The sequence below is a fragment of the Parasteatoda tepidariorum genome, chromosome 6, assembly GCF_982258835.1.
Source record: "Parasteatoda tepidariorum strain Cologne lab strain chromosome 6, Ptep-v5.0, whole genome shotgun sequence".
NCBI classification, from domain to species: domain Eukaryota; kingdom Metazoa; phylum Arthropoda; class Arachnida; order Araneae; family Theridiidae; genus Parasteatoda; species Parasteatoda tepidariorum.
The window spans coordinates 63856921-63884506 of NC_141760.1; the positions used below are offsets into that span (position 1 = coordinate 63856921).

Here is a 27586-nt window from a genome sequence, read left to right on the forward strand (position 1 = left end):
ATAATTGAAATCTTAAAAAAGTAGGTGAGAGAAAGTAAACTCCCTGTATAAATTCTCTAAATTCTCTCATTTAAATTTTAAAAGTGTGAGCCTTTGTTGAAAATAATCATTTTTGTTTTTGTTTTTAATGTTTAAATAATAATAAAAATGACTAAACATTTTTCAATGTTTCCCTACGAATTAAAATAAATTAAAACCGTTTTAAAATGTAATTTTTAAAATAGCATAAACACGATTGCAATGTTTTCCTTTTTTTTTTAAAAAAAGTGAGAAAATTGGATTCATCCTTTTTTAAGAAACATTAATTTTGTATGGCAAAACTTTTTTTTTGGTGTACATAAATAATTTGAGCACTACTCGAAATCCATGCTCTCCTAACTTTATGTTAGTATACTGTGATCGAAGCAATTATGTTTGACATATGCGCAAAAAAATCACTGAAAACAAAAGCTTTAAAAACTTCAGAATCTATTTTGACTAAAAAACAAGAACAAATTTTGTTTAACAATTGAAACTTGTAAGAGCTTTTAAAGTAATCGTTTGACGCCGACTCGAATGAATTTCCCTTATTTCCTCTTTTTTTAAGAAGTGTGGCAAGAGTTGAGTTTTTATACTACGTTGTTTGCTGAATTTACCTAAGAAAACGCTTTTACAAACTTTTCTTAACCCTTAGCTTTTGCATGTCAAATAAATCCTCTCATACGTGTAAAAATAAAGCACTTCACGCAACCGCTTTCTAATCTTAGATGTTCTTTTGGACGCATTTACATATATTCCCATTAAGTTGTTTATTTATTTGCTGCACACGTGGGAGAATTTTTTTATAACTCCCGCGCATGGATTTAAAAAAAAATGTTTAATTATATTCAATGTTTTTCGATTTTTTTTAACTCAGTTATTAGGGTTTCAAAAATAATGTGATGTTAATAGGTAACGAAAAAGTTTAATCGAGTAAATTATTCAATGTGTTCCATTAATTCATTAACTTTTTATTATTCTACCCTTTTTTTTTTACTTACCATACGCATCTGAGAAACCTTTCACTCACATTAAAAATATATATATTTTTCTATTCATTCATTTTTAGTTTATCTTTTAATTTATTTGGCTTCCACAATTTTAAAGAAATATTGCAATGATAACAGTTAATGGAAAATTGCACCTATCTAATTATTTAATGTGTTTTGTTAACTCGATGCATTTTTATTGTTATTAAAACATTTTTCTCTAATATTATCAAATCATTCAATGAATTTCTTAAGTTCTTTTGTTATTTTATTGTAATGTAAATTCTTCTATTTCTAAATTAATCCTTGTGTTTCGTTAGTTTATTTTTCAAGAAAAACACTTTTTCATTTTTAAATCAGTCATAAAATTTTATAAGTTCTTTGTTTATTTTACTTTCATGCAAATGATTTTTTTATTCTTAAATCATTCAATGTGTTTTGTCTGCTGATTTCGTATTTTACTGCCATTAAAACATTTTGTTTTCTATTTTTCAAAAATCATTCAATGTATTTTTTTAGTTCATCACTTATTTTATTGTAATGAATAACTTTTTCTGTTCTTGACAAAGCAACCTATGGGTTCAGTTATTTCATTTTTTATTCTTTTAGAAATTCAAGATCAGCCTTACGTTACACTTTCTACAAAGTATTGATTTTGATATTAGTATAAGCAATTTTAATAAACGATAGATTATAATATCGTTTAACCGGGTAAAACTCACTGAAGCAACTCAAATTCAATTTATTTTTGTCAAGAGAAAGCATTATAAGTAAATAACTTTCAGAAAATGTAAAATAAAAATGCTTAAGAAACCAAGTTATTTTTCAGATTAGTCTATGCATTTTTTAAAAAGTTAGATAAAAAAATAAAAATAACTCGTTATCTAATGCTTAGAAAGTAACTTTCGTAAGCTAATTGAAAGATTGAACAAGTCAATAACTCCTGATCTAAAGATTAAATTTAGACTAAAGAAGATGTAATTTAAATGCTCGGAAGTATTGACCTTTACTATGCTAACCAACTAAAGCAGACAATATTTGACGCTGGAAAAATTAAAAACAAAAAAATGTACTTTCTCTGATAAACGAACCTTTTTTTCAGTTCTCAAAATATGAGAGGTGATAGCCGTAACCTGGGAAATAGTAACCAGTATTTCAGTGAGGAAAGCAGCCCTACTTTTTGAGTGTTTTTTCTTTTCATATCTCAGAAAATATTTTATGAATTAAAAATTTTTACACTCAAATACATAATTTATTTATTTAACACTAATTTTATGCAAAGATCATGCATATAGTTATTAATGCTTTTATTTTAATGATTGTCAAAAAACACTTTTTGTATATTTTGTATATTTTTGTATATAATTGTATTTTTTTCTACTAAATAATTCTAATAGTTTCTGAGGATAAAAATTAAATAAGTCTTATTTAAAAGAATTTTTTCTATCAATTACTTACATGATTCAGTTAAAATTTTGTTTCCATTTTAAATTACTCAGTTTAAAACGATATACCGACGCTTACATACCTCACAATTAAAACCGCATTCGACCTTTATTAGAGTAAATAATAAATAATCGTAATTTTATTTACATGGCAGCATTTTTTCATAACACTAAATCAGTATTTCTTAATTTTATGTTCTAAAAATTATGTTATGAAAATTATACTTTATACATAAAAATGATTTTTCAAATAATTCTTATTACTGAAATTTCCATTCTCATTAGTAAAATTTTTAAAAAAATTATTTTTTAAATTTTTCTGTTCATCTTTTTTATACATATAACTATACAAACTAGAAATAAGTTATTGATTATATTTTAATCCTTTTTTAAACTACCCAAAGAACAGACCTTTATTACAAATTTTTGCTGGTACAATATTAACATACAATATTTAACATCACTTATAAATTCTTAGTTTTTTTAATGTGATGATATTTAAAAGAAAACAAAGGAAAAGAGTTGTTTTGATTTTAAAAATAAATCGTTTGGGCTCTGCAATTGAAAATTTAATTTTATGATTCTAACTTCATTTTGGCAATTCTCTTTATAGAATTAAGTTTACAAAAAAATTTGCTCATAATCTTCAAGCCTATCACTCCAGTTCTTTTTCAATCCATCAGACACGCTGGACTTAAAACAATTGTGATAGATTGAAGTCCAAACTGGTTTTGACACCCAATATCTTTAACGCAGATATAATGGCTTAAATGTTTTTGACATCAAATACTTTTTTGGCATTTTTTAAGAGCCTAACAATATCCTAACTTTAATCACCTTTCTTTTTTTATAAAGTTATGTCCGAATTCTTTTGACAAATTTTATTATTGGCAATTAAAAAGATAAAAATAAAAGTTAACCTGACATTATAAAAATTAAAGTAATTAAAGAAGAAAAATCAACATAATCACTTTAGAAGACTTTTTTATAATTCCTTTTATTAATTTTCAAATTTTATTTTATTAATCAATGTCAATTTTCTTTGGAAAAGATAGGAATAAAAAAATAGTAATTTAAATGTCATAAGTGGATGTATTTATTAAGAATAAAAGTTACTCGTGAAAGCACTCCGCCCAAAGTCATTTATCAGTAAACATTATTTTAAAATTTTATTAAGTGTCAAATATATTTTTGCTTTTAAATTTTTCAGTTTTCAGAAAAAGAAGTCTAAAGGAATCAGAAGAATTAAAATGAATAAAACAAGAAAGTTTCCTATAAAGTCGCGTTTTTTAAATGGTTTAAAAACAATACCATCATTTTGACCTAAATTAAGCACTGTTGCCCATCATAATCGCCATAAAATTCTCTTACCCAATAAATTCTCTAATTTGCCACAAACTTCCTTCACCAATCACCTTATAGTCAATTAGAAATATTTTTTTTTAAAATTGTAGCAGTCATAATTTTTTTCCTTTCTTAAATGAAAAAAAAATCGTTTTTCTTTTTAGGTCTACTTTAGCATTTAGATTTAAGCAACCAAAAAAAATTAATAAATAAACTTGTTGATTATCATTTGTTTTTTTAAGTTCTTCTCTTTGAAACTTCAATAAAAACAAACAATCGCTGTGGTTGTTTTGGTAATGATGGATTACATTTTAAGAATATTCATTCTTTTATAGTATTTCTGCACAAATCTCTCATGCTTGTCACATTTTACTTTCAATTCCAATATTATTATTTTTTAAATCAATTTCCAAATTCGATGTTTGTTTTTTTATGCTTTTTTCTTTAATGGCGGGCACTTGGGTTTGTCCCATTGGCCACAGAAATACTAGAACTGCTACTCTCTTCTCGTTAACCAGTGGGCACCTGTGCCGAAGCCCACGGCGGTGGAGCAGCGTCGCCCACGTCACACAACCACAAACCCGTTTATAGGGCAGGTCACATTCACACAAAGAGGAAAGGACATAGAACACAGAGCGAGAAAGAAACATCCATGCCCTGAGCAGGATTCGAACCCACGGCCAATGGCTCCGCAGTCAGACACGCTAACGACTTCGCCACCTGGTCGGTAAATTCAATGTAAAATTCAGAAGTATTTAATTAAAAAATGGTGTTATCCTGTTAAAAAATAAAAGTGGAAATCTGTTGATAGTAAAAATATTCACCAAAAATGCTTAACTAGAAAATAAATATAATAAAAACTTCAATGAGGAATTTATGATAAACTAGGGAACTATGTTACAAATCGAACTCATTATACTAGCAAGTTCGTCATTTAAATTTAAAAAGAAATATATTGAATTTTGCTTTACAAGTTTTAGGTTCATATTAACTTAAGTTACCTATATGTTATTGCCAATAAAAACTTTTAATGTAAATATAAAACTCTAAGTATAGTAACCTAAATATATTATTTTTATATGCATAATCATTATATTAGTAAATGCATAACAATCTTTTGAGATTTAACCCTTAATACTTTAAAAAATATTCAACTTGAATTTTAATAATAGAATAAGATTTTCTATAATGTTTTTATCCTAAACATTGAAATTTGATTCTAATATCACATATTTTGACAAGAGGTTGTTCACCATGAAACTCTAAAACTAACAAATCCATTTTGATTACCTACTAGCCTGATCCTACTAACAAATTCATTTTGATTAAAAAATAAACAAATCTCATTTTATTTTCCAATAAATGAAAATGCTTTCGCAAACTGTTCCGAAACGCAAACTATAACTGAAAATACCAAATATTCCGTTCCATTTTGTAAAAAAAAAAAAAAAAAAAAAAAAAAATAGCGCTCAATTTAAAATTCTGTAACATTTCGATATACTTACTGTTTTGTTAAAATAGTAAGTATCTCTTTAAGCAAATGGAGATAACTTGTGTCGATTGCTGTTTCCTGGCACTTATCAAAATTATATCAAAATCATTAGTGAACTTGTTGATGAAATCCCAAAGCATTTCCTTTGCTGAAAAAAAAATTATGACTCATTCAGGAAGTTTCACATTTGTCATACGTAACTACGACGCAAGTAAGTATTTTGCATTGATTAGCAAGAATAGTGATTTCTGCTAAATGTCAACGATGCCTAGTACCAGCAAGATAAAATGTCAAGATACGTCTATTGAGACTTCTCTTTGAAATCTTTAGCTCTTTAAGTTTTGGCGACTCTAAGTTCTTTTCATATCCAGGGAGTCTCCTTCATAAGGAAAAATATGTCAAATTGAGATGTTTTGAGATGAAAAGATGCATCTTTTATTGCTGTTCACCATGAATAATTCATTTTTTGAAAGAAACTTACACTTCTCATATCAAAGAAGGGTTCCAATATGTTACCCAAATCTGAATAAACAAATACCTATCTAAATTTTAAGTTAACTTCTGCGCCAACTGTTGACAGTTTCGTATAAGATGCTGAGTAAAAAGACAGTATGCTTTTCGAAAATAAAAGGTTTTCTTCATCTTTAACATAATATTTGCTATCCATGCTTTTTATCTCAATAATTCAGAATTAGTTCACCGTTCAACAGACATAATGTATTTCTCTGGAATGATATTATAATGATTGTAAAATTGTATGATGTGATATACAGTTTAACGCATATAAACGACTCATTATTTTTGAGTAAAAACGAATTGTAATTACTTAATAAATATAAAAATATCTAATGTTATGCAATGTTCATCCTGATTTTATTAGCGTTTAAAGAATAACGTAATACATTGATTAGTCATTAAATATAATAAATTGATAATAAATTTTAATGATTTTACTATCAGTACTGATTTTACTAAAGTACGGCATGCCCAGTTACATCTTCCAGTAAAATTGGATTTTACGATACAAAGTACCTGCACCCTGAGTGCCAGTACTTTTTACCGAAATTTGAACCGGAAATTTTTTTAGTGTACAGCTAGGTTAAAGGTTAATTAATTTAAATAAACTGATTCATGAATTATCTTTAATTCTGAAACTTATTCAGGATTTTGATTCAGGATTTTTTTTATTTCTTTGAGATTGAGCTCCTATCTTCGGAATTTAATTGTTTGACTAAGGATTTGTTTGACTTTTTTCAAATGTTTCAGTAGATAGAATGCGATTCCGTCAAACGCTGATTTCGACACGTGGATTCCAACGCATTTCTAAAATTCTATGCTGCTGTGCTTGGTTTACGTGACTACTGCTGTCAGTGTTTACTGATTGCTGTGCTTATAAAAAATATTAACAGCGGTAGATGGATGCGTTATGGTACAATCAGTGTGAGTAACCTTGGAATTTTTTTTTATGGTTTTTCCTTCTTAGACATTTGAGCAATTCCACAAATAAACGCCAATTAGATGGTCAAAAAAATTTGGGGGGGGGGCACACTATTTCTGCATGAATTTTCTTCTTTTTTTACACCCTAAAAAGGCAAGAAAAAATCGTGAACATGAAATTTTTTCTTTGTGACATACTTTAAATGTGTCATACTCTTTCTGACATACTCAGATAGAGTATGTCACATTTAAAGTATGTCACAAAGAAATCTGAGCCATTTATTCTGATAAAACGATTTTTACATAAATATAATATTTTTATAATGTCTCTCTAAAATGTATTTATAGAGATTTCATACTATTAGATTATATTTTGATGTAAGAAACAAAAATAAAAAAATTTAGTCAAAGTTTGTAAGTTGAAAAAATTGGGAAAAATTTAAAATTAGTATTTTGTCATTTAAAGTATGTCACAAAGAAAAACTTTTATGTTCAATATTTTTTCTTGCTTTTTTAGGGTGCAAAAAAAGAAGAAAATTCATGCAGAAATGGAGTGCCCCCCCCCCAAAAAAAAAAATTTAAATTTTTGTTTGGCCGCTAATTTGTAGAATTGCTCATATGAGCAATTCTACAAATAAGCGCCAATTTTTATACTAAAATATAATCTTTTAGTATGAAATCTCTATAAATGCATTTTAAAGGGACGTTATAATAATATTATATATATGTAAAAATCATTTTATCTGAATAAATGGCTCAGATTTATCTGAGTATGTCAGAAAGAGTATGTCACATTTAAAGTATGTCACAAAGAAAAAATTTCTTGCTCTCGACTTTTTCCTGCTTTTTTAGGGTGAAAAAAAGAAGAAAATTCATGTAGAAATAGTGTGCCCCCCCAAAAAATAAAATTTCATTTTGGCAGTCTAATTAGCGTTTATTTGTAGAATTGCTCATATATCCAATGAGACCCAATCCTATGCGATCCAATGTTTCCAATGTTAGACTCCATTTTCTTTTCTGCATAATTAATTCTTTTGTTTAGGACTCCAATATTTGATTCAGAATTTCTTTATTTTATTTTAGATTGTTTGTTTAATGTAAGTTGTTTCTGTGGCATTCAGGATTTATTTTACTAATATGAAATTGGTTTTAATGTTTGAATTGCTTTGACCTCTTGTTAACATTAGTTCATTCATGGGGAAAAGTTTATTATGGGTTAAATTTTTTTGGGGGTTTTAGCTTTGTAATGATTCAATCAGGTATTGTTAGGGTGTACCAATTCACAGCATAGAGTAAAAGAAATTTTAAATGAAGAACTTTGGTATGCATAACTATCTGTGTCCTTCTCAGTTGAAAATAAATCAACCAATTTTTGCAACAATTTATTACAATCTTGAAATTTTATAACGATTTATATGACAGGTACAATCAGAAGAATGCGTAATTAGATGCTTTTTAAATCAGTATCAAAATAACACTTAAAGCAGAAACTAAACTTGTAACAAAACTTTGAAATTGTTTTAACAAACGGTTTTCTAAAAGAAACTTTTATAAAAGTTTAAATTTCTACTCTTTAAAACACATGCATGATAAGTTGTTTAAAATGTCTAAATTAATCGAATTAACAATTTCAACATACGAATACATTTAAATTCTTTGTCACATCTGAAAGCTTTTTTTAAACTTTTGTTTCACCCACTTATGACAACTTAAGACTTAAGATTTAATTTGGAAGCTTTAAAAGCTTTAAGATAAACAAAGCGATTATAAAACGAGTAAATATTTTCTCATTTAAAGAAAAATTAAACCTAATTTTAAACGGTGTTGGATTAAATTATCAAATCACTGTAAATTCGTCCTATTTTTGACATTCTTTGGAATGATACTTCGAAACTTTCCCTTTTTAACTTTTTTATCAATCAATCTGGTTTAGAGCCACTTTTAATTAAATTGGTTTTGAAACCGCAGTTAAAAATATTTGCAAAGAGTAAATAATTCCAATAACTTTAAACAAATATTTAATTAGATGTTAGAAATCGACATGATGCAAAAAAGTGTTTAGTTAATTTCGTATTGGCGTGGGAAATTCAGATGCAAAATGAGTTTAAACTATTTACATTTAGATTATCTATCTGTAAATATCGTAAAAAATGAAAGTTTTTGATCCCGCATAATTTAAAATAGGCTGTTAAAAGATTCACAGCAGATTATTGTCATTTCCTATTATAAATTATCTATCTTACTTCTGTAAACATTACGCAGACAAAACTGAGGGGAGAAAATGCTCAACTCTGATTCTCAAAAAGTTATCTTTGTTTACTTAGCTCTTATCAGTAAAAGTGAAATCAAATATTGAAGGATATAGTAACGAAAAGCTTATTCAGAAGCTGATTTTGTCTTATCTGATAAAAATTGTAAGAAAGTACTTATTATTAAAACAATAATCTCTCTTTCAGTGTCAAATTATCCCATTGATATTTTTTTCTGATAAATATTGAGTACCTTGGATGAATAAGTACTCAACACATATTTTATTTTTCTCAATAAAAATATTAATATTTGGTGTTGAAGTTGTAACATTTTCTTTAAAATAATGAAGTTGAAAAATTAAGAATGAAAAATTATTACCCTAATGAAAATAAAACTTTTAATGTTTTGCACAGTTGTTGCGCATTTTACAATAATAATGCCTTTAAAACAAATAATAAAGTAGGGAGAGAGCTTGATTGCCTATCTAAGCTTTACAATTTAAAACGTTCAATTCCGAACAAATAAAGTGCTCAGTAGAAAAAGATACCTAAAAAAATGATACTTAAAAACACAACTTACCTTCTGTTTTATTCAAAAAGCGCCACTGACATTTAGCATTTAGTAGGAAAGTTTTTGGATTTCTAAAACAGTTTCATGTTTTCTGCCAGAACTGTAACATACTTTGCAAAATGTATGCAAACTCTATTCACGTAGAATAAAAAGTTCACTAAACTGGCATCTCAGCAAATTTTATTTTTTGAAGTAGCTTTTCTGTCAATTCTGAAACCTAAACAGGCTTAAAGCTTATTTTGTTTAAAGAAAATATTAAATTGAAAAGGAAAAAATTAATTATTTTTTGCTTATGAATTTTATATAGAAAGCTAGTATTAAAGTTAAATAGAGTAATTTGATAATTAGGTTTTTTATTCAATTAAAAGAAAAGTAAATATTTTCTATTTGGCAGACTTACATCCAATCTACTCATTTGATTTAACTTGTTGCAATTAATTTGTAAGTGTAGTGACCTTCTCATATTTTGTACACAGGATGATTAAGAAAAAAATCTATAAATGTTTTTCATATTTATTTTTATGCAGAAATAGGGTATAGAGTATAAGGTATAGGAACTGTGACTTGGAGCCATCATTAATATACATTCAGTGCGTAAAAAATCAATGCAAGAAGAAAGTTTTGAACTGTTCAGCAATGAAACTACCGTGCCTTACTATCCTCATACCTCCAAATTAGGTTTTCAAACTGTAATCAGTATATGTACCTTGTTGATAGTATGAGTTGCCGTATTGAACGCATTCACGAAGTGCCAAATTACACCACACGAGTTTCGAATGTGACATCGATTCATTATTAGAGCTTTTTATTACTGCAATCTACAGCCAACATCTTGATAATTATATTCTACGTGTATGAGAATTCTGGTAAGTGGTACAAAACTATACCTTTATCAGATAGTACAGGATAATGAAGGGAGGTGGTACAATTTTATTTCTACGTGGAGAAAAAAAAATTCTGATAAAAATTTTCGCACTGTCTGGTGTTGACATTTCTGGTAAAAAAACACCATAATTCTGAAAATGAAATCCAAACTAAGCGGTATTTAAACCATTTATTTGGCAATTTTTCCATTCATATGGTAGTAGTTAACCGGAAATTCTGGTTTTAAAAATTATAGTTCTTATTACCACACATTAAATAAAAAATGCGAAACTTTAAAGTAAATCTGAATGAATTTTTTTACGCCATGTTCTTATGAACCATGAATAAATAACGTAATTTTATCACATTTATCTGATTTTATAACATATTGTAAAACCAAGTTTTATTGTTAATTTTACCAAAATTATTACCATTTTTATCCACTTTTATCATTACCATTTTTATTTTTATCAAAATCATTACCTTAATTATCTAGCTTTTGGTGTTCCCATACAGCTACGTTAAAATTTACTATACTCTCGAAGTTTTGACCATACTTTTTTCGCAATGCAGGATCGTGAAAAACAATTTTTACTTATGTTGCCTTTTAATTATTTTATTCTTGTTATTATGTTATTATAATTATTGTTATCTGCGCGGTGTTTTTAACATTTTTATTACGGGAGTACTCACACTTTTTAAAACAAACTAACATATTTGTTCTCTCAGCAGCGTACTTAATTTAATATCAATTAAATCAGATGTAATCAGACAATAATGTAATTTTAATACATTTACTTCTTTTCAATTTTTAGTGGTGTGTTTGACCACCAGCGTCTTAACACTTTCTGCAATTTCATGTGACCGATTTGTTGCAATCATGTTTCCTCTTCATGTAAGAATCACGAAGCAACGCACATCTAATGTAATGGCAATAATCTGGATAATATCATCAGTTGTTTCAATTCCATTCCTCATTGTTAAACAACACAATGTATTCGAGGTAAGTGCTTCCTTTATATTTATTTCCTTACAAAAGTCATTGTAGTCAGTTTTGAAAATTTTACAGTAACTTTTTCGCTGTTTAAAAGTGACTTGTTAAAATTAGAGTTAACACATTTAATTAAAGTAGCACCATCAAATATTTATAAACTATATCAGAATATATTCCTCTTGATACCTAACGTTTACTAACCCCTGTAACAGTAAGCAATACCAGATAATTTTACCACTAATAATATTAACTTTTTGGTTATTTCTAGTAACTATAGTCAAAAAAACAATATTTAAAAAAATTTGAACTGAGCTTTCGAGCACTGAGGACAGCCAAGGACGAAGATCTTGAAATAAAACGGAAAAAATCAAGAAGAAAAGTACACTCTATAACAAAAAAATCGACGCACCAAGAAGGAGTTGTCCGATTGAAACGAAAATTGCTGAATAGGAAGACAATGTACAGAATAGTAAATGATTAAAATTTCAGAATAATTGAATAATTTATTTCAGAGTTACAGTAACAAGTTCAAGAAGGTGTTGAACCGCCTCTAGCCTGGATACAAGCTGCCACACGGCGTGGCATAGACCGATAAAGCTCCCGGATGATCTCTTGTGGTATTTCCTGCCAAATTCGATCCAATTGTCGAACGAGGTCATCAACATTCCGTGCCAGATGCAATCGCCTTCCCATCAAATCCCAGACATGCTCGATGGGAGAGAGATCTGGTGATCTGGCAGGCCAAGGAAGAGTTTGACGAGCGTGCAGACAGTTCATAGCAACACGTGCCGTATATGGTCTGGCATTGTCCTGCTGAAAATCCAGCCCAGGGAGCTGCAAAAGGAACGGTAGCAAAACAGGTCTTATGATGTCGTCGACGTACCGCTGTGCAGTAAGTGTACCTCTAATGACGACCAAAGGTGTCCGGCTGCCAAAGGAAATGGAACCCCAGACCATAATGCCTTATTGGGGGCCGGTGAGGCGTGCAGTAGTGAAGGCAGGATCCCCTCTCTGCCGTGTGCGTCTCCAAACACGTCTTCGATGATCGTCAGGACACAGATGGAACTGGGATTCGTCGCTAAAGACTATACGTCCCCAGTCGGTATCATTCCAGCCTGATCGAGCCATGCACCACTGTAATCTGGCTTGGCAGTGTGCAGGCGTGAGTGCTTCTTGGCGCGTCAATTTTTTTGTTATAGAGTGTATATAAAAACAGTTTGAGTTTTAATCTTTAATATATCCATTTGAAATAAAGTATAGTGTAAAAAATTTCGGATTATTTTACTGTAAAATGTACCAGTACTCAGAGTGTCGATACTTTTTACAGTAAAATTTATTTTTACCAGAACATGATACGGAAAAAAAACGTCTGATATACTATAAGTTGTACCGTACTAATTGCCGTAAAATCACTGAATCACACTAATTAAATAAATATTACTGTAAAAACTAGGGTATAATATTCTATGATAAAAATGGTTTACGGATGAATAAATATGTCGGTACTTTATACCATGATTTAGACCAGAATTTTTTGCAGTTTTTTTTTTTTTTTTTTTGAAATTAAGATTTTAAAAATATGTATATTATAAATTACTAAGAGTAAATAGTGATTTGAGTAACATTGTTTAGAAATAGCTGCAAATTAAAAAAAAAAATTGTACAGGTACTTTTAGAATCTATACACTATGATTTGTTACTTTTAAACTATTTAAATCAGAGACTGCATATTGAAGAAATGATAATCCAAGGAAAATATTGAATAAGATCGAGATAGTTTCTTTCTAGATCAGGAAAAAAACTGTATGGCATAAAACAAAGAATAGTAAGAATTTATTGGCATAATAATAGAAACTGTATCGGAAATAAAGAAGTCAGAAAAAAAATTGAAATACCAAACTAGAAATACTGAAAGAATAAAACCGATAAAATCAGATTTCTGGTGTGACAAAAACGTGGGTGCTTCATGAAAAAAGGGTTAGAATCAGCAATATATATATATTTTTTATTTTATGTTGTTGGCCCATTCCGGATCCTGAATTCTATTTCGGAAACCGAATCCGATTATCGTTGCTAAAATCGGCGATTTACGACCAGTATCGATTTTTTTCAGTGGTATTTTGTTTTTAGAATCTCTTACTTTAGATTAAATGCAGAGATAAAAAAGAAAACTTGTTTCAACAGAAGTTTTTAAACTGAGTGTCCCATTTAATTCAATTCTTCTGAAACAAAAGGAAATTGTTCAGAAATATCTTTTGTAACCTCAAAAACATTGAGAAGATTTTCAACCCATGAAATATAGGGATTCATTTATTTTTTTACCTGAATACTTTGCCAATAGTTTGTAGTATTTGCATACTTTTCATTTTGTTTTTTACCATCAACAAGAAAACGTCAAAACTGTCAAATTGCTGAACTGCAATGGTTGAGGTGGGTGAAAATTGATAAGTCTATGAAACATTTCAATGGCACATAATGGGAATTGATTGTTAAATGATGATGTTAAAATAAAATGTTATTATTTCTTAACTTTTAAAAATATTCCATTTACCTATCTTAATTCATTTGATTTAATTTTTTAACCGGAGTTGAGCAACCAACCCAGTTCTGAGTTAATGTCTATCTATGTTCAACTTCATAGCCATGTAATTTTGAACCCAATCCAGAAATCGAGGAAACCCCGGGATGGGACAAACTCAGGGATAAAGAGAATAGAAGGGCTAGTTCACTCAGCTCTTAGAGCTGAAGCAACGATTTCCCTCCTCATGACGTCACTGTGTCCACAGATCTCGGAGATCGCAAGCAAAGATATTATGATAACTTTGCATCTTTCTCTTTGTAAAGATAAGTTAGACTTTTTCTGGTTATTAGCTTTCAAACTTTACGTAATTAACACATTATTTCCGTTCATAAACATAGTTCAAAAAAACTTTCTTGGCCATTATATTAAAAAAAAAACCATTTTAAACGTATAAAAATGTTTTACTAGTTGGCGAAAATGACACTATAAATACTTTATTTTAAAAAGTCCAGTTTTAACTTTAATTATTAAGAAAAATGAAAGCATATATCGACACTTTTTTTATCTACATATTCTTTTATAACAATAAGTTGAGTTAAATTTAGAATCCCTGATTTTAAAATATGCCGTTAATAGCAATTTGTTCATAATTAATCATTAGGAAACATCAACCTTAAACGCTAATTACTGAAACAAAATAATAATTTAGGTTCATAATGACATTAGAAATTTTACAATTGTTTATAGATATTTAAATTTACGATAATATAATTTATAGATATTTAAATTAAAGAGAATATGATTTTTAAAAAAAAAATCATAAATATTTAGAATAACTACATTAAAAAATATGTTATGAAATTAGTAGAATTCCAACTTTATACTATATATTTTATTTATACTTTTTATTTACATTTCAATTTTCTTTGACTTTATCCACTTTTTTAATTTTTTTCACCTGCCTTTCTTTTTGAAGTAACGAGGTGGTTTCTATTTAGATAATGAATTTTCTTAAAAGTTCTTAACGACAGAATAAGCGTATTGCTGTTTTATATTAACTGTGTCATTTCGGAATCCATTCCTTACTTAGTTGTTCATTTACTTTAGGGAACACTCGGAAAATTATATTTTTTCCTTTTGTTTTTCTATCAAAATTTTTTCAAGTTGCAATCGTGCAAGCTGGCATTTCGATAATAGTTTTAAATTCTTGTAAATTCACTGCAAAAACTGAGGAAAGTCATTATAGAAAATAACAAATGTCTTAGAATATCTCGCAAAAAGAAATGCTCCAATATTCGTTACAGCTAGTAAGGCCGAACGCTCCATTCTTGAAGTAAAAGTGCGAGCTTTGCGCCAAAGTGACGTTACTAGAGAAAATCGGAGGATTGGCGCTGCGAGACCTACTTCAAAGGAGTGAACCAGCCTTTCTATTCTCTTTAGCCCTGGGACAAACACGCCTCTGTTTCAAAACCACTAATGATCCGTCTACAGCAGAAGATTATTTATATCAACACTGTGGTTGGTTTGAACCAGGAGCAGAATACGTATCAACTCTGGTATTCGAACCAGGGTCATTTTATTGGAAGCAAAGTGCTCTATCTAATGAGGCAGCAAATCTCATTTAGTGGTCTTACTTTTATTTTATTACCGTCTTTGAATAGCTGACTCAATTTTGGTTTGGTGACTAACTTTGCTCAACTCCGTGGCCTTTTAATTTCGAATCCAATCCAGAAGAAAAGGGAGCTCCTGGATCAAGTATTGGGAGTAATTGCCTTCGTGTAGGATTTTTTTGATGGAATTAACCCGCATTTGCACTACATGGAGGGGAAAACCACGAAAACCTCCTACGGTTAGCTTGATAGGCAGGGGGACTATAACCCATGATCCGTCTACCACTTAGAATACTTTACGTCAGAACTGTGCTCGGTGCGTGTCGAGTACGGGATTCGAATTGACTATCCATCGCTGAGATTCGAACCCGGTTCACCTGATTAAAAGGCGAATGCCTTATCCCCTGAGTCACCGCAGCTCATTTAGTTTCCTTAGTAAAAAAATATTTAATTTAATGTGATTAAATTATGAAGTTCAAAAGAATTTGTTGTGTCTTAATTATTTACAGATTATTTCATTCGCCTTCCTTAATCATTCGTACATTATTATCAGAAAAATTATTTGTATTAGAAGCTGCAAATAATTATTTGAGTGAGAGAAATACAACACTTTATTTACTGAAATCTAACAACCTGCTTATGAGAAAGGCTGGACTAAAACACCAATCCAATTTGAATATCTGTGAAAATTTCAAGAAGTTTTTATTAATAAATTTTCAGTTCCTTGCTAATTCCCCTGGCTAAGAAATACATTTCAACTTTTTTTAGTCTCTCTTACTTCAGTAGTAATTCGTTAGATTTTTGTAGCGCTTTTTGTTTTTAGTTTTGTTTCCCTTACAACCATTTTTGTTTTTAGTTTACAACCACTTTTTAACTTCATATATGACAAGAGTCTTAAGGGAAAATATTGAGAGTGGTAGCTATGTAACAGTTTTACTTTAGCCATGTATTTTGAAACTCATGTTAACATTACATCCAAGCATTTTACAGCAAAAAAAGGAACATAACGCACTTTTCTAAAAATAAGAAATAGTAAGTCATGACTCATAATTTCGAATGGGAGTTACATCTGAAAAATTATTCAGTTCAAAAAGACATATGAAATGTTTTTAAAAATTCTTATTTTCATTTCGACTTATATTTTCTGGCATAGATTTAAATAAAATTGATTTAACTTGTTTTATAGTGCAAAAACACTAACCTAAAATACAATTAAATAAAATTCAAAATTAAAATATCAACTTGTTTGAAAGACTTGCAGCCCTTACGTCAAGCTTAAATTTCTGTTAACACGATTTACACATACAGGCACGCACATTCTTTTTTCTTCTTCAATATATAACCCAAGAACCAATGAGATTGACTCCCAACAAGGAAATTCTGATCAGCAGTTCAAAATTTATTCCAAGTAATTCTTTTTGTTTTTACCCATTGTTCATACATTTAATGATCAGGTTTAAAAATCCTAGTAATTTCGTTCTGAATCACATATCAAAATCTAGATTGAGTCCGAAGCATTCAAGAAAGAGATATATTTAAATATGAGACCTTACTTAAAAATAAAAAGTCATGAATAAAAGAATAACAAACAGTTATAAAAGTGCAAAATGTTTTTTCTTAGTAATAAACTAATTAGTGTTAATTAACCAATAATAAATAAAAAATAATTAAACAAAAATGGAAATATATAATTTATTGCTTGAAAACCGCGAATAAGAATTTAATATTGTGGAATTAATATTTTCATCCAATTCTTGGAGATGTTAATCTTAACAGAATCGTAGTTATTTTAAAGATTTTATCTTTTAGTTCAAAAGCATGTCCTTTCAAGAAGATATCGAAATGTTATCTGATTGTTATTTTATTTTACAAGACGTCAAAATAATTTAGCATTTGTTTATCTTAACTACTACCATTTTCTCTATAGGAACTAAACTATTTCGTACCAAAAGAAATTTAAAAAACTTCGAAAAGAATAAGGAATTATTCTAAGAATTCTATTAAGTTAGAATCAAAAGAATCTCCCCTTGGAATTCCGACCCTTAGTGATACTTCGCATTCTGTTGGCATCTTTTAAACTTGGGGTGAACGAAGAAAAAAGAAGTTTTTAAGCTTTTCAAATTATTTTACAGATTTCTTACTTCTATTTGTAAAGAGGAAAAAAGTATTCAGATGAGTTTCAAATATCGCTACTTTTGAAATCAGTTTGCGCAGTGTTACATTTTTTTTAACCACGTCAAAATTATTATCATTATTTTACTTCTTTTTAATTCGAGAAAGTTACACATTTAATGTTTTTGTCACAATGATTTTTAAATTTTTCTCTTCTTTAATTTGAGTCACAAAGAATTTTATAAAATTAAGGATTTATTTTAAAGCAGAGTTTAATGCTCCGACAGGCATGCGTAGGGGGCAGGGAACTGTCTTTGCATCAGAAAGGTTCTGGGTTTGACACCCGGGCGAGGCATGGATGTTCTTTCTTTCTCTGTACTATCTGTCCTCACTGTGGGAGCGACGTTGGCCCACCTAATATGGTGTCCCTGAAAGAGAGACCAACAAAATCGCCCTGTATATGCCTGAATTGACGGATGTTAACACAGGTGGGTATTGGAGTTTTTAGCCGACCGGCCTGTGTAGGGGCAAGGAACTGTCTTTGCATCAGAAGGGTTCTGGGTTCGAATCCCGAACAGGGCATGGATGCTTCTTTCTCTCTATCTGTGTTCTATGTCGTTTCTCCTTTGTGTGTGAATGTGTGAATGTGATCCGCCCTACAAACGGGTTGTGGTAGTGTGACGTGGTCGACGCTGCTCCACAGCCGTGGCTTCGCCACAGGTGCCCACTGGGAAACGAAAAGAGAGTTAGCAGTTCTGGCACTTTCTGTGGCCAAAGGACAATAGTTCCAAGTGCCCGCCATTAAAAAAAATAAAAAAAGTTTAGTGCAAAAAGAGGAACGATAAGGTGAACTTCGTTAAACTTAGATGGCATTTCCTAAATAATAGCGAATTGTCAAAATATGAATAGTTATTATGCCACCTAAATCTATTACATACCCTGTTGAGTGTTAAAAAAAATAATAAAAATTTAAAATAAACGTATATTTTGTGCAGCGTCAAGCATTTTGTATTTTGTAAAAATACGGCTGCCTTCCATATTTTGAGAGAAATCTGAAAAGATATTTGAAACTGAATCAAAAATCTGAATCCGTCAAAAAATATGTTTATTTTGAGAAATACGCGTTTGTGTATGACTCTGTAACTTAAGATATCGTCTACACTAATTAGTATATATGAGGTCTAGCCCTCGAACCATTAAGATTGAGTCCCAGTATATGAACAACCAAGCATTAGATCAAAAATTATTCAGAGTGTTCCATTTTTGTTACATTTTTACGCAATGTACATTTTATTGGATTTTAATATGCAAAATTAGATTAATTTACTTATTTTTTATAATTTTAGTTCCAAAACTTTATGGAGTCAAGATGCAGTGAAAGATGGCCACTCGCTACATACTACAGTAAAGATACAGGGGCTTGTGAAGTATATTATAAGTACCAGTTTTCTTATTATTTAACTGTGAGCATAACCTTGTATTTTTTGCCGGTATTTCTTATGATAACAGCATATTCGTTGATACTCTGGAAGTTGTGGATATCTGAAGTTCCGGGGGAACGCAACACTCAGAACATTAATGTACAATATAGAGCTCGAAAAAAAGTAAGTTGCATCACATTATCAAATTAACACATTAATTGAAAATTTATTTTAAAAATTATTTCTTTGATTTTTAAATTCATTCTTATGAAATCACTTTTAAAAAGAAAAATAATTATTTGATTATTAACACATTGATTGTCATGCTGTTTTTAAAACATTTCCCACCATGCCGTCTAGTGTTTACTACGAATACAAAGGCGAAGAATGATTGATATTTTGTCAAAAGCTACATTTTTAATAGCACAATATAGTGTTGTTTTCTTAGCATTTGAAACAAAGTTCCAATATCAAAGATGACATGAAAGAGACAGAATATAAAGGGAAGACATAGGTCAAAAGTAAGTTAGAAGATGGTAAACAAGACTGGCTGCTGTATAAGTAATAGTTGACGTAATCGAAGGGAGAAGAAGATTACTCATCAACTAGAAAAATCAGATATTATTCTCGAAGTATTTTCTGCGTTGAATCTAATGAATATGAAACAAAACCAATGGGTGTAATAATATAGAAGTTATTTAAGTTTGTATAAGTATAGGAATCATTAATCTGCATCTCTGATATTCCTCTATAGACTTGTGAAATCTGTATATTTTTTACGCTAAATTAAATATGAATAAAATCCGCTCAATATGACTAATAATTTAGAAGTTATCACGGTTATATGGGTTTCAGTAAAAGTACATTTTTCCTACTTATACCTCCTTAATCAGGCCGCGCATTCAGGAGGAAAGCGGCAAGAATGAGGCGTACAGGTGACGAACTCCTATACTTTTGTGTTAGGATGCGCAGAGGTGATGTATGGCTGTAATGCAAAAGTATGGGAGTTTGCCTTCCTTGTATTTCTTACGTAGCTCCTCAGTGTGTGGCCGGCCTTATGCGGCTGGCATTGCTATCTAGCGCCGACCGGCCTGTGTAGGGGGCATGGAACTGCCCTTGCATCAGAAAGGTCCTGGGTTCGAATCCCGGGCAGGGCATGGATGTTTCTTTCTCCCTCTCTGTGTTCTATGTCCTTTATCCTTTGTGTGTGAATGTGACCCGCCCTATAAACGAGTTGTGGTTGTGTGAATGGCATGGCAGAAGTCGAATTCCTGGCCATAAATGGCGCCACTGAAAAACAGGAACAATCGCACCCGCGCTGCCTAAACAGGCATACGACAAAAAAAAATTGCTATCTAGTCAAGTCAGGCATTGTTTCATATGTATTCTTTATGTTAAATTCAAATAAAAATCAAATATAAATCTATAAAACTAATAGTTTTGAAGTTATGCGGGTTTTATGCGTAAACAGTGCATATGCTAAATTATATTTTTAATATCTGAAATTCTTATAACTTCTATACTACTGGTCCTGTCAATGCAGATTCAAAACTAATTGATTCTGTGTAAAACAATACATAGGATTCAATATATTGTCTTTATTTACAATAATATTAAATACGTAGGTAGGTATAAGTTCAAAAATGCAGTTTTTATAAATAAAATCTTAAATGACTTAAATACAATGGACAGAAATACAATGGATAAGTAAATACAATGGACGTTAATGGACAAAATATTAGTCCAATTAACTTTCTCTTGTTCTTCTCTGAGTCAACGTAAAAATACAGAAAAGAATACCAAATTTGTCCAGATAGATGGCTCAGCTAACAACTCTAGAGCCACTAAAAAAGAATCTGTGACCAAATCAACTGGCATTCGCATAAGAGAGTCGTCCTAACTTTCGTGATTAGACTGTCTCATTGGCTATCTCAAAACATTGAAAAGAACTAAATGTAAAGACAAAGCCAAAGAGACAATAGGGTCATCTGGTATCAAATTTAACAGAAAGCCAGTGTTGTGCCACAGAAGGAAGAAGGGAAACGAGATATGAGTTCTGTCTGATAGCAGAAGAGCAATACAGCACTTGACCAATTGGCAGAGCGTGAGAGATAGTGTTGGAGCATCAATACTCAAAAAGTTAAAACGTCTTTCCATTTCGCATCAGATTCATCTGCAGTGGATTCCTTCTCACGTCGATCTTGAAGGAAACGAGATTGCGGACACTTTGGCTAAACCTGGTACTTGCGAGGCCTCTGTGTCGTCGGCACCCCTCACCTTTTTGGAAATCTTCTCAAAAATAAAACACAAAAACAAGATCACTTGGAATGTCCCCCCCAAAGCACCCATGCTATCAGTGTTCTCGACCTGGAGGCTCCCTGGCCCAAGGTTTTAATAGACAGGAACAAACTATTCTTACGCGCTTTCGAAGTGGTCACCTTAAATAAATGAAATTTTCGGAAGGATCCAAGAACTTTTAAATTTGTACCAACTGTTCTTCAGACCAGGCTTCGCTTCACCACATCCTCGCGTGCCTGAGGCTCACCAAACAGGATTTAGCAGATGATCCATTGACGGTGTTGGATTTTTTGAGGGTGTATAACGTCATGAACCTGGTCTGACACTGCTGGCCAATGGGGACGTGCAACAACAACTCAGCAACAACTGGAAGAAGCGAGACTTACATATTCCTCATAGCTTATGAGCTCTTAGTCCTGTCGACTAGATTTTCGTATAATTCAATTTAGCATTAAAAAATTGGGAAGATAACTTGTCTGTATATTATCTCTTAAGTTTTCCATCATTTGAATCCCGGAAAACTAAAGATCGTGGCTAAAGTTCACCTTGAGAGAGAAAACAGAATTTATATGCATATTAAATTTGACAACAAATTTCAAAACAATTTCCAGTTTTTCATAAATTTTAAAAAATAAATTATATTAGTATTAGAATTTTATAATATAAAAAATACATTATAATATTAGAAGCTTGTCCGTGACGTGTGGCAGACTCCAAAGATACGTAACATTTTTCTATGGACTATGGAATTTTGTTTTTTGTGACGGAAGTGTCAAAGAAATATTTTACACTACGTGCTTTAAAATATTTAGTTGCAAATAAGGAGGTATTACTTCGCTGGCATATCTGTCATTACTCTCGGCAAATATATATTTTAAATATATTCAGTTATTCTTTAGTTCTGATATTAGGATTTTTTGGAAATACCATATTACATTTTCAGTAATTACGATATCTTAACACAAAAGAGCTTTGCATATTTTTATGTCCTTTTTTATCAAAAGATGCAAACTATAGTCATTTTGCATATAAAAATGAAATTACATTTTCATTTATATTTAGAAGATAAATTTAAATAAAAAATTCTGATCATAAAATTACTTTTATCATAACAGAACAAAAGATTAAAATTTATAGCAAATTTAAGCTTTGGAACCTGAAGCAGACAAATTTTAAAAATTTCAGTAATATAATGAGGTATATTTTTTGAAATTAACTACCATGAAATTAGTTTTTAAATGTGTTGTAATAATTATACATCCTTAATATAAGTATTTAAATATAATACAAATGGCTTATCAAATAGTATTCAAATTATACCGCTATTTTCTTCAATACACGCATTGTTTCTTTTTTTAATTTTCAAGAAATACTCAAAATGAAAATTTACATGATTATGACATTTATTCTAGCTTAGAGGCATATTGCATTTTATAATTAAGTACAGACAACAGAATCCCTTCTTAAATCCCCCCTCTATGAAACTACACATTGAAACATTCCGGAACAAATTACCGTAAAAAGAACTGGCTCTCAGGGACCCGGTACTTTTTACCGTAAAATCCATTTTTACCTAAACAAAATATCTCATATACCGTACTTTTTACAGTAATTACAGTAAAATCAATAAGTCATTCGAATTAAATAAATATTACTTTAAAAATATGGTATAATATTTTAAGGTAAAAATGGATTTTACGCATGGTGTGCCCAAAGTCCCGGTACTTTATATCGTTATTTGATTCGGAAATTTTCACAGTATGTAATTTTAAGAGATTGTCCCACACATTCTGGACATTTTATGGTCTAGAATAGATTAACCAAAGTTTTGAATCCAATGTTATTTCAATCTTATTGAATACCTCAATCAAATGTCGCTTCACACACAATCGCTACATCTTATTGTAAATTTTGTTCAAAACTTATGATCCAATGTTATTTTAGTTAAATTGAGGTGATTATGGTTAGTAAAAATATTTCCTCTTTTCTAAAAGACTTTCCTAAATGATTCATTTAAGAACACATGAATTATACGTAGGTGATCAAAACATTTCTCTAAATAATGTTCATTGAAACAATGCAACAATGCTCTAAAAATCAAATTTAATTCTATGTCCAGTGATTAATACAAAATTAACGTAACACAATTTTACTAGCAACAGCAATGTGGATATTACTTCGAATTATCGTTTTTTGTACACTTTTAATATAATAAAATATAATGATTTGAAATAGAGTTTTAGCGCACTTGTACAAAGTTTGATTTTCTTAACTATGCTTAATTGGCAACTTCAGATTAAATTACTTGACTGATTCAATAAATAAACTTTTTTCAGGTGATCAAAATGGTGTTTGTGGTTCTCCTAGCTTTCATTATGTGCTGGACTCCGTTTGAGGCTCTTGTCTTACTTCAAACATTTCCCGAACAATTTCAGGTAGACGAAAAATTTCTATACCCTCAATTGGAACATCATGTAAAATTATTACGTCACCTTTAATATGCTTAAAGAAAATTTAAGCATCCTTAGACATTTTCATGAATACTTATGATAAATCAAGAATAGCAGCCTATCCAGTAATTTGGAAATTCAGTACGTTTTTGGACTATTAAAGATAAATAAAATGATATACGAATAGTCAAAATTATAAAATATAACAATTTATTTAGAGTATTGGAATTTATTAGAATTATAAAATCTTAGAATTTCAAGTACAGAATGCGAAATTGCATTTATTATCTTAAAACCACAAATTAAATTCGGAGAATACATTTTCAACTAAAATTAAAATTTCTGGACTGAGATGTTTAAAGAGAAAAAACGAATTTGACAAAGAGTTTTAAAGACTTTACATAAAGCAGAAGTCAGTCAGAGCAATCTCAATGTCTGATATTTTATATTTTATTGTTATTAAAAATATGAACTTCTTCATAAAAGCTTACAACAATTGACATATAAAGGAAAAAGATAGAATACAATACAGAATAATCTTTATAGCTTTTTTAATAATCATTGAATTTTCATTTAACATATAATATTGATAGTTCGAGGCTCAAATTCCGCTAACTAGTTTGCGCAGGCAATAATTTAATCTACGAAATACAGATCTAAGAGACGTGTTTTCTCTGGAAAAAGGCACTTTTTTCCATTCATTAGAATTATTAAAAAATCAGAAAAGAAATAGTCGAAATATGGAAAAAAATATTTCAAATTGGTCTACACGACAGTTGAAAATTCGATACTTTTTGCTTAATTATTTATTTTTCACTTTTCATAACATATCTGTTACTATTTAAACAATTCAAAAACATTTTGTAGGCAATAACTTCTTCACTTAAGATGAGTTCTCGCAAAATGTATATTTTTTTCGTCATTCATATAATATTCATTATTTACCTTAATAATACTAAAAAAACTTCGAGCTTTAAATTAAACAAATCTTTCATAATTTAAAATGAAAAGAAAATAACATTGCTTAGAAATGTTTAAAAGTATTTAAATGTGCTGAAATCCTAACATGGAACTAAGTAATCGAACCATATTATCGATTTTTTTAGAAAACACGTTACTATACTTTAATATCACCAGTTCATTTCAGTACCTTATTAAAAATGCAATAAATTTGCTCGATGATATGATTCAAGATATCAATATTATGAAAAATTTAGGGTCAAATTACAGTAAAAATTATAGGCACTCAATCTGCAAGTACTTTGTACCGTAAAATGCATTTATGCAGGAACTTGTTTCGTAACGAAAAATTTAATATAGCATAATTTTTATAGTAATGATTACAGAAAAATCATTGTATCACTCTAATTAAATATATATAAATAATGTAAGAATTACAGAATAATATTCCACGGTAAAAATGGATTTTACTGTACTTTATACCGTAATTTTATCTGGAATTTTTTACGGAGTAGTTCAATGATGAACCAATTTTTCTACAAAAGTTCTTAAATTTCATGAAGGAAAGTTAAATTATAAGCATATTTTAATAACTTTTATAACTATTTATTGTGTAATGTTTATTGAAAATGTGTCTTAATGTGCATCTTTTTTATATTTAGGGATATATTCTATTCTGAAAACAGCTGATCTTCTTTAAAACTTCTCTTTTCTTTACCTTCCCCCGTGTGGTGAACTTTCCTCTTTCCTAATTTCTCTCTTTTCCTCTTTTCAAATATATACATCAAAAACTATGTAAAATATAATAAAAACTAAGAAATTTTGGTTATTGTTTCAAAAATTGAAAAAGAAGTTTTGTATAGTTAATTAACCTGATTTATATGCACAAGAAAATAAAACATTTAATAGGAAAAATTATATTTTCTAACTTTCTAGTGGTCTAGCCCACTTAAATTTTTTTTAAAACTCATATAATTTTCGGCAAATCTGACATTTTTTTTTCTAAAACTATTAGTTGAGGAAAACGTAAGGTGAAGTATAAACAAACAAAAAGCTTAATTCAAATAAAAGTCTGTCTAAATTTATTTTATTAAATATAATTTTTTTCATGAAATGATATGAGATTCAAACAGTTTAAAAAGCAATAAGAAATATGCAAAAGAAATGAGAAATGAATAAAAAATGGGATAAAAAATGCAGTAAGAAATTAAAAACAAATAATAAAAATTTTATGATAACACAAATTTCAGTTACATATGTTTAGAATAACCAAATTAACTTAAATGACAAGTAATGTATTGCACAAAGCAAAATCGAATGAATTTTCGAACATTTAGCTGTCAATAAAATAAAAAAATCCTGGGTACTTTCTCCCAGACAACAAATCAGTATCTTAAGAAGCAATTTCTATACTGCTCCTTCAAATTTAATAAACTCTTGGCTGGTTAATTATCATTTACGTCTTTTTTATTACTTATGCGATTTTGCAAATGTGGGTTATACGTAATGTTTATTAAACATTCATTTTTGTTTGATGCTAGTTAAAAACTTTTTTTCCTCATAAATGCAATAAAAATATATTCTGTTAGATAATTTAAGTTTACTAAATGCTTCGTGAACACTAAATAAAGGTAACAAGAAATAGAAATAATGATTACTTTTCGAATATTAAGTAAGTTAAAGAATATGTGTTAGCATAAATAGTTTTGTTAATGAAGACATTAATAAAATCAGATCCCATATATACTTAAATCTTACCTATTTCTCTATATGTTCATCAATTTTCTAGAAAACTTTATTTCAAGTACAAAATTATTTTTACTTCTTTAATGAAACGAAATAAATTGTAGCAGCTTTATACATTAAGTAGTTAAGCTTGGAGAAGAAAATATCTCCAGATCTGTATATAACTTTACTTTTGCATTCTTCAAGAATTCTTAAGTTACATGAATAAATTCTTTGCATCCTTTAGGCTTTCATACATTACATGAATAACTACTTTGCAATCTCAGTCCCAGTGGAAGAAAATGAGAAGCATATAAGTTTTAATAAGGTAGAGTATTTTGATTCCCACATAGCATAAAACATCTCATCTATGTCTCAGAAAAACTACTTAGGAAACTTCTTTCTTCTTGAAAAGTTTCTGATAAATTTTTATTTACTTCTTATAATATCGAACTGAGTGCTTTGTTCTTACGGTAATTAGAACCTTGCATTTATGTTTCTAAAACTTATTTTTGCGATGATGGAAACAATGAAAGATTTAAACTGTTTATTGTTAAATTTTAAGGTGGTGCGACTTTTTAGTGTAGCGCCAGTGCGAATTAATTTCTACAAATATATCAAAAACTATTATTATTAGCATCTTATCAGATGCAACTCTGAAAAGTTTATTTTTTTTAATCTCCCTCGCTTCAAATGTAATTATTAAAAAAGTATCTATGAAATTATACAAATATTAAAAAGTAACTAAAAAATATTTAATTACTAGTGTTTAAAAAACGTTTAAGAAATACTAAAATTTTATTTTACTTCGAAAAAGCATTAAAATTTTTCGTTCTGGAATAATCACTGTTGAAGTTAGTGAAAGGTCTAAGTAGAGTCAAATATATTTTTAAAAAAGTCTTAATATTATTCATACAACTTTTCGAAACATAGGTGAATGTTTTGTGCTATGTGAGTTACAGCTAAAGGTAATAAAATTTCAGCCACAATCATGGGAGGAAAATTACATGTTTATAAGAGATTTTATCTATAATTATATTCTTTTAAATGAGGAAAAGAGAGATTTCAAAGCAATGAAACTAATAA

At 29.3% G+C, this 27586-nt stretch overlaps 1 protein-coding gene across 4 annotated transcripts in view; it reads left to right on the forward strand.

Moving 5' to 3' along the window:
• LOC107454007 (QRFP-like peptide receptor) overlaps nt 1-27586 on the forward strand; it is a 129191-nt gene that overhangs the window by 82269 nt on the left and 19336 nt on the right. For 3 of the 4 annotated variants that reach the window (XM_016071047.4, XM_071178542.2, XM_016071046.4), the window contains 4 exons: nt 11225-11412; nt 18993-19250; nt 23702-23800; nt 26748-26828. In XM_016071047.4, coding sequence (XP_015926533.1) covers nt 11225-11412; nt 18993-19250; nt 23702-23800; nt 26748-26828 — 626 coding nt within the window. The remainder of the gene's footprint in view (nt 1-11224; nt 11413-18992; nt 19251-23701; nt 23801-26747; nt 26829-27586) is intronic. The other variant, XM_016071048.4, reaches the window with a different exon arrangement.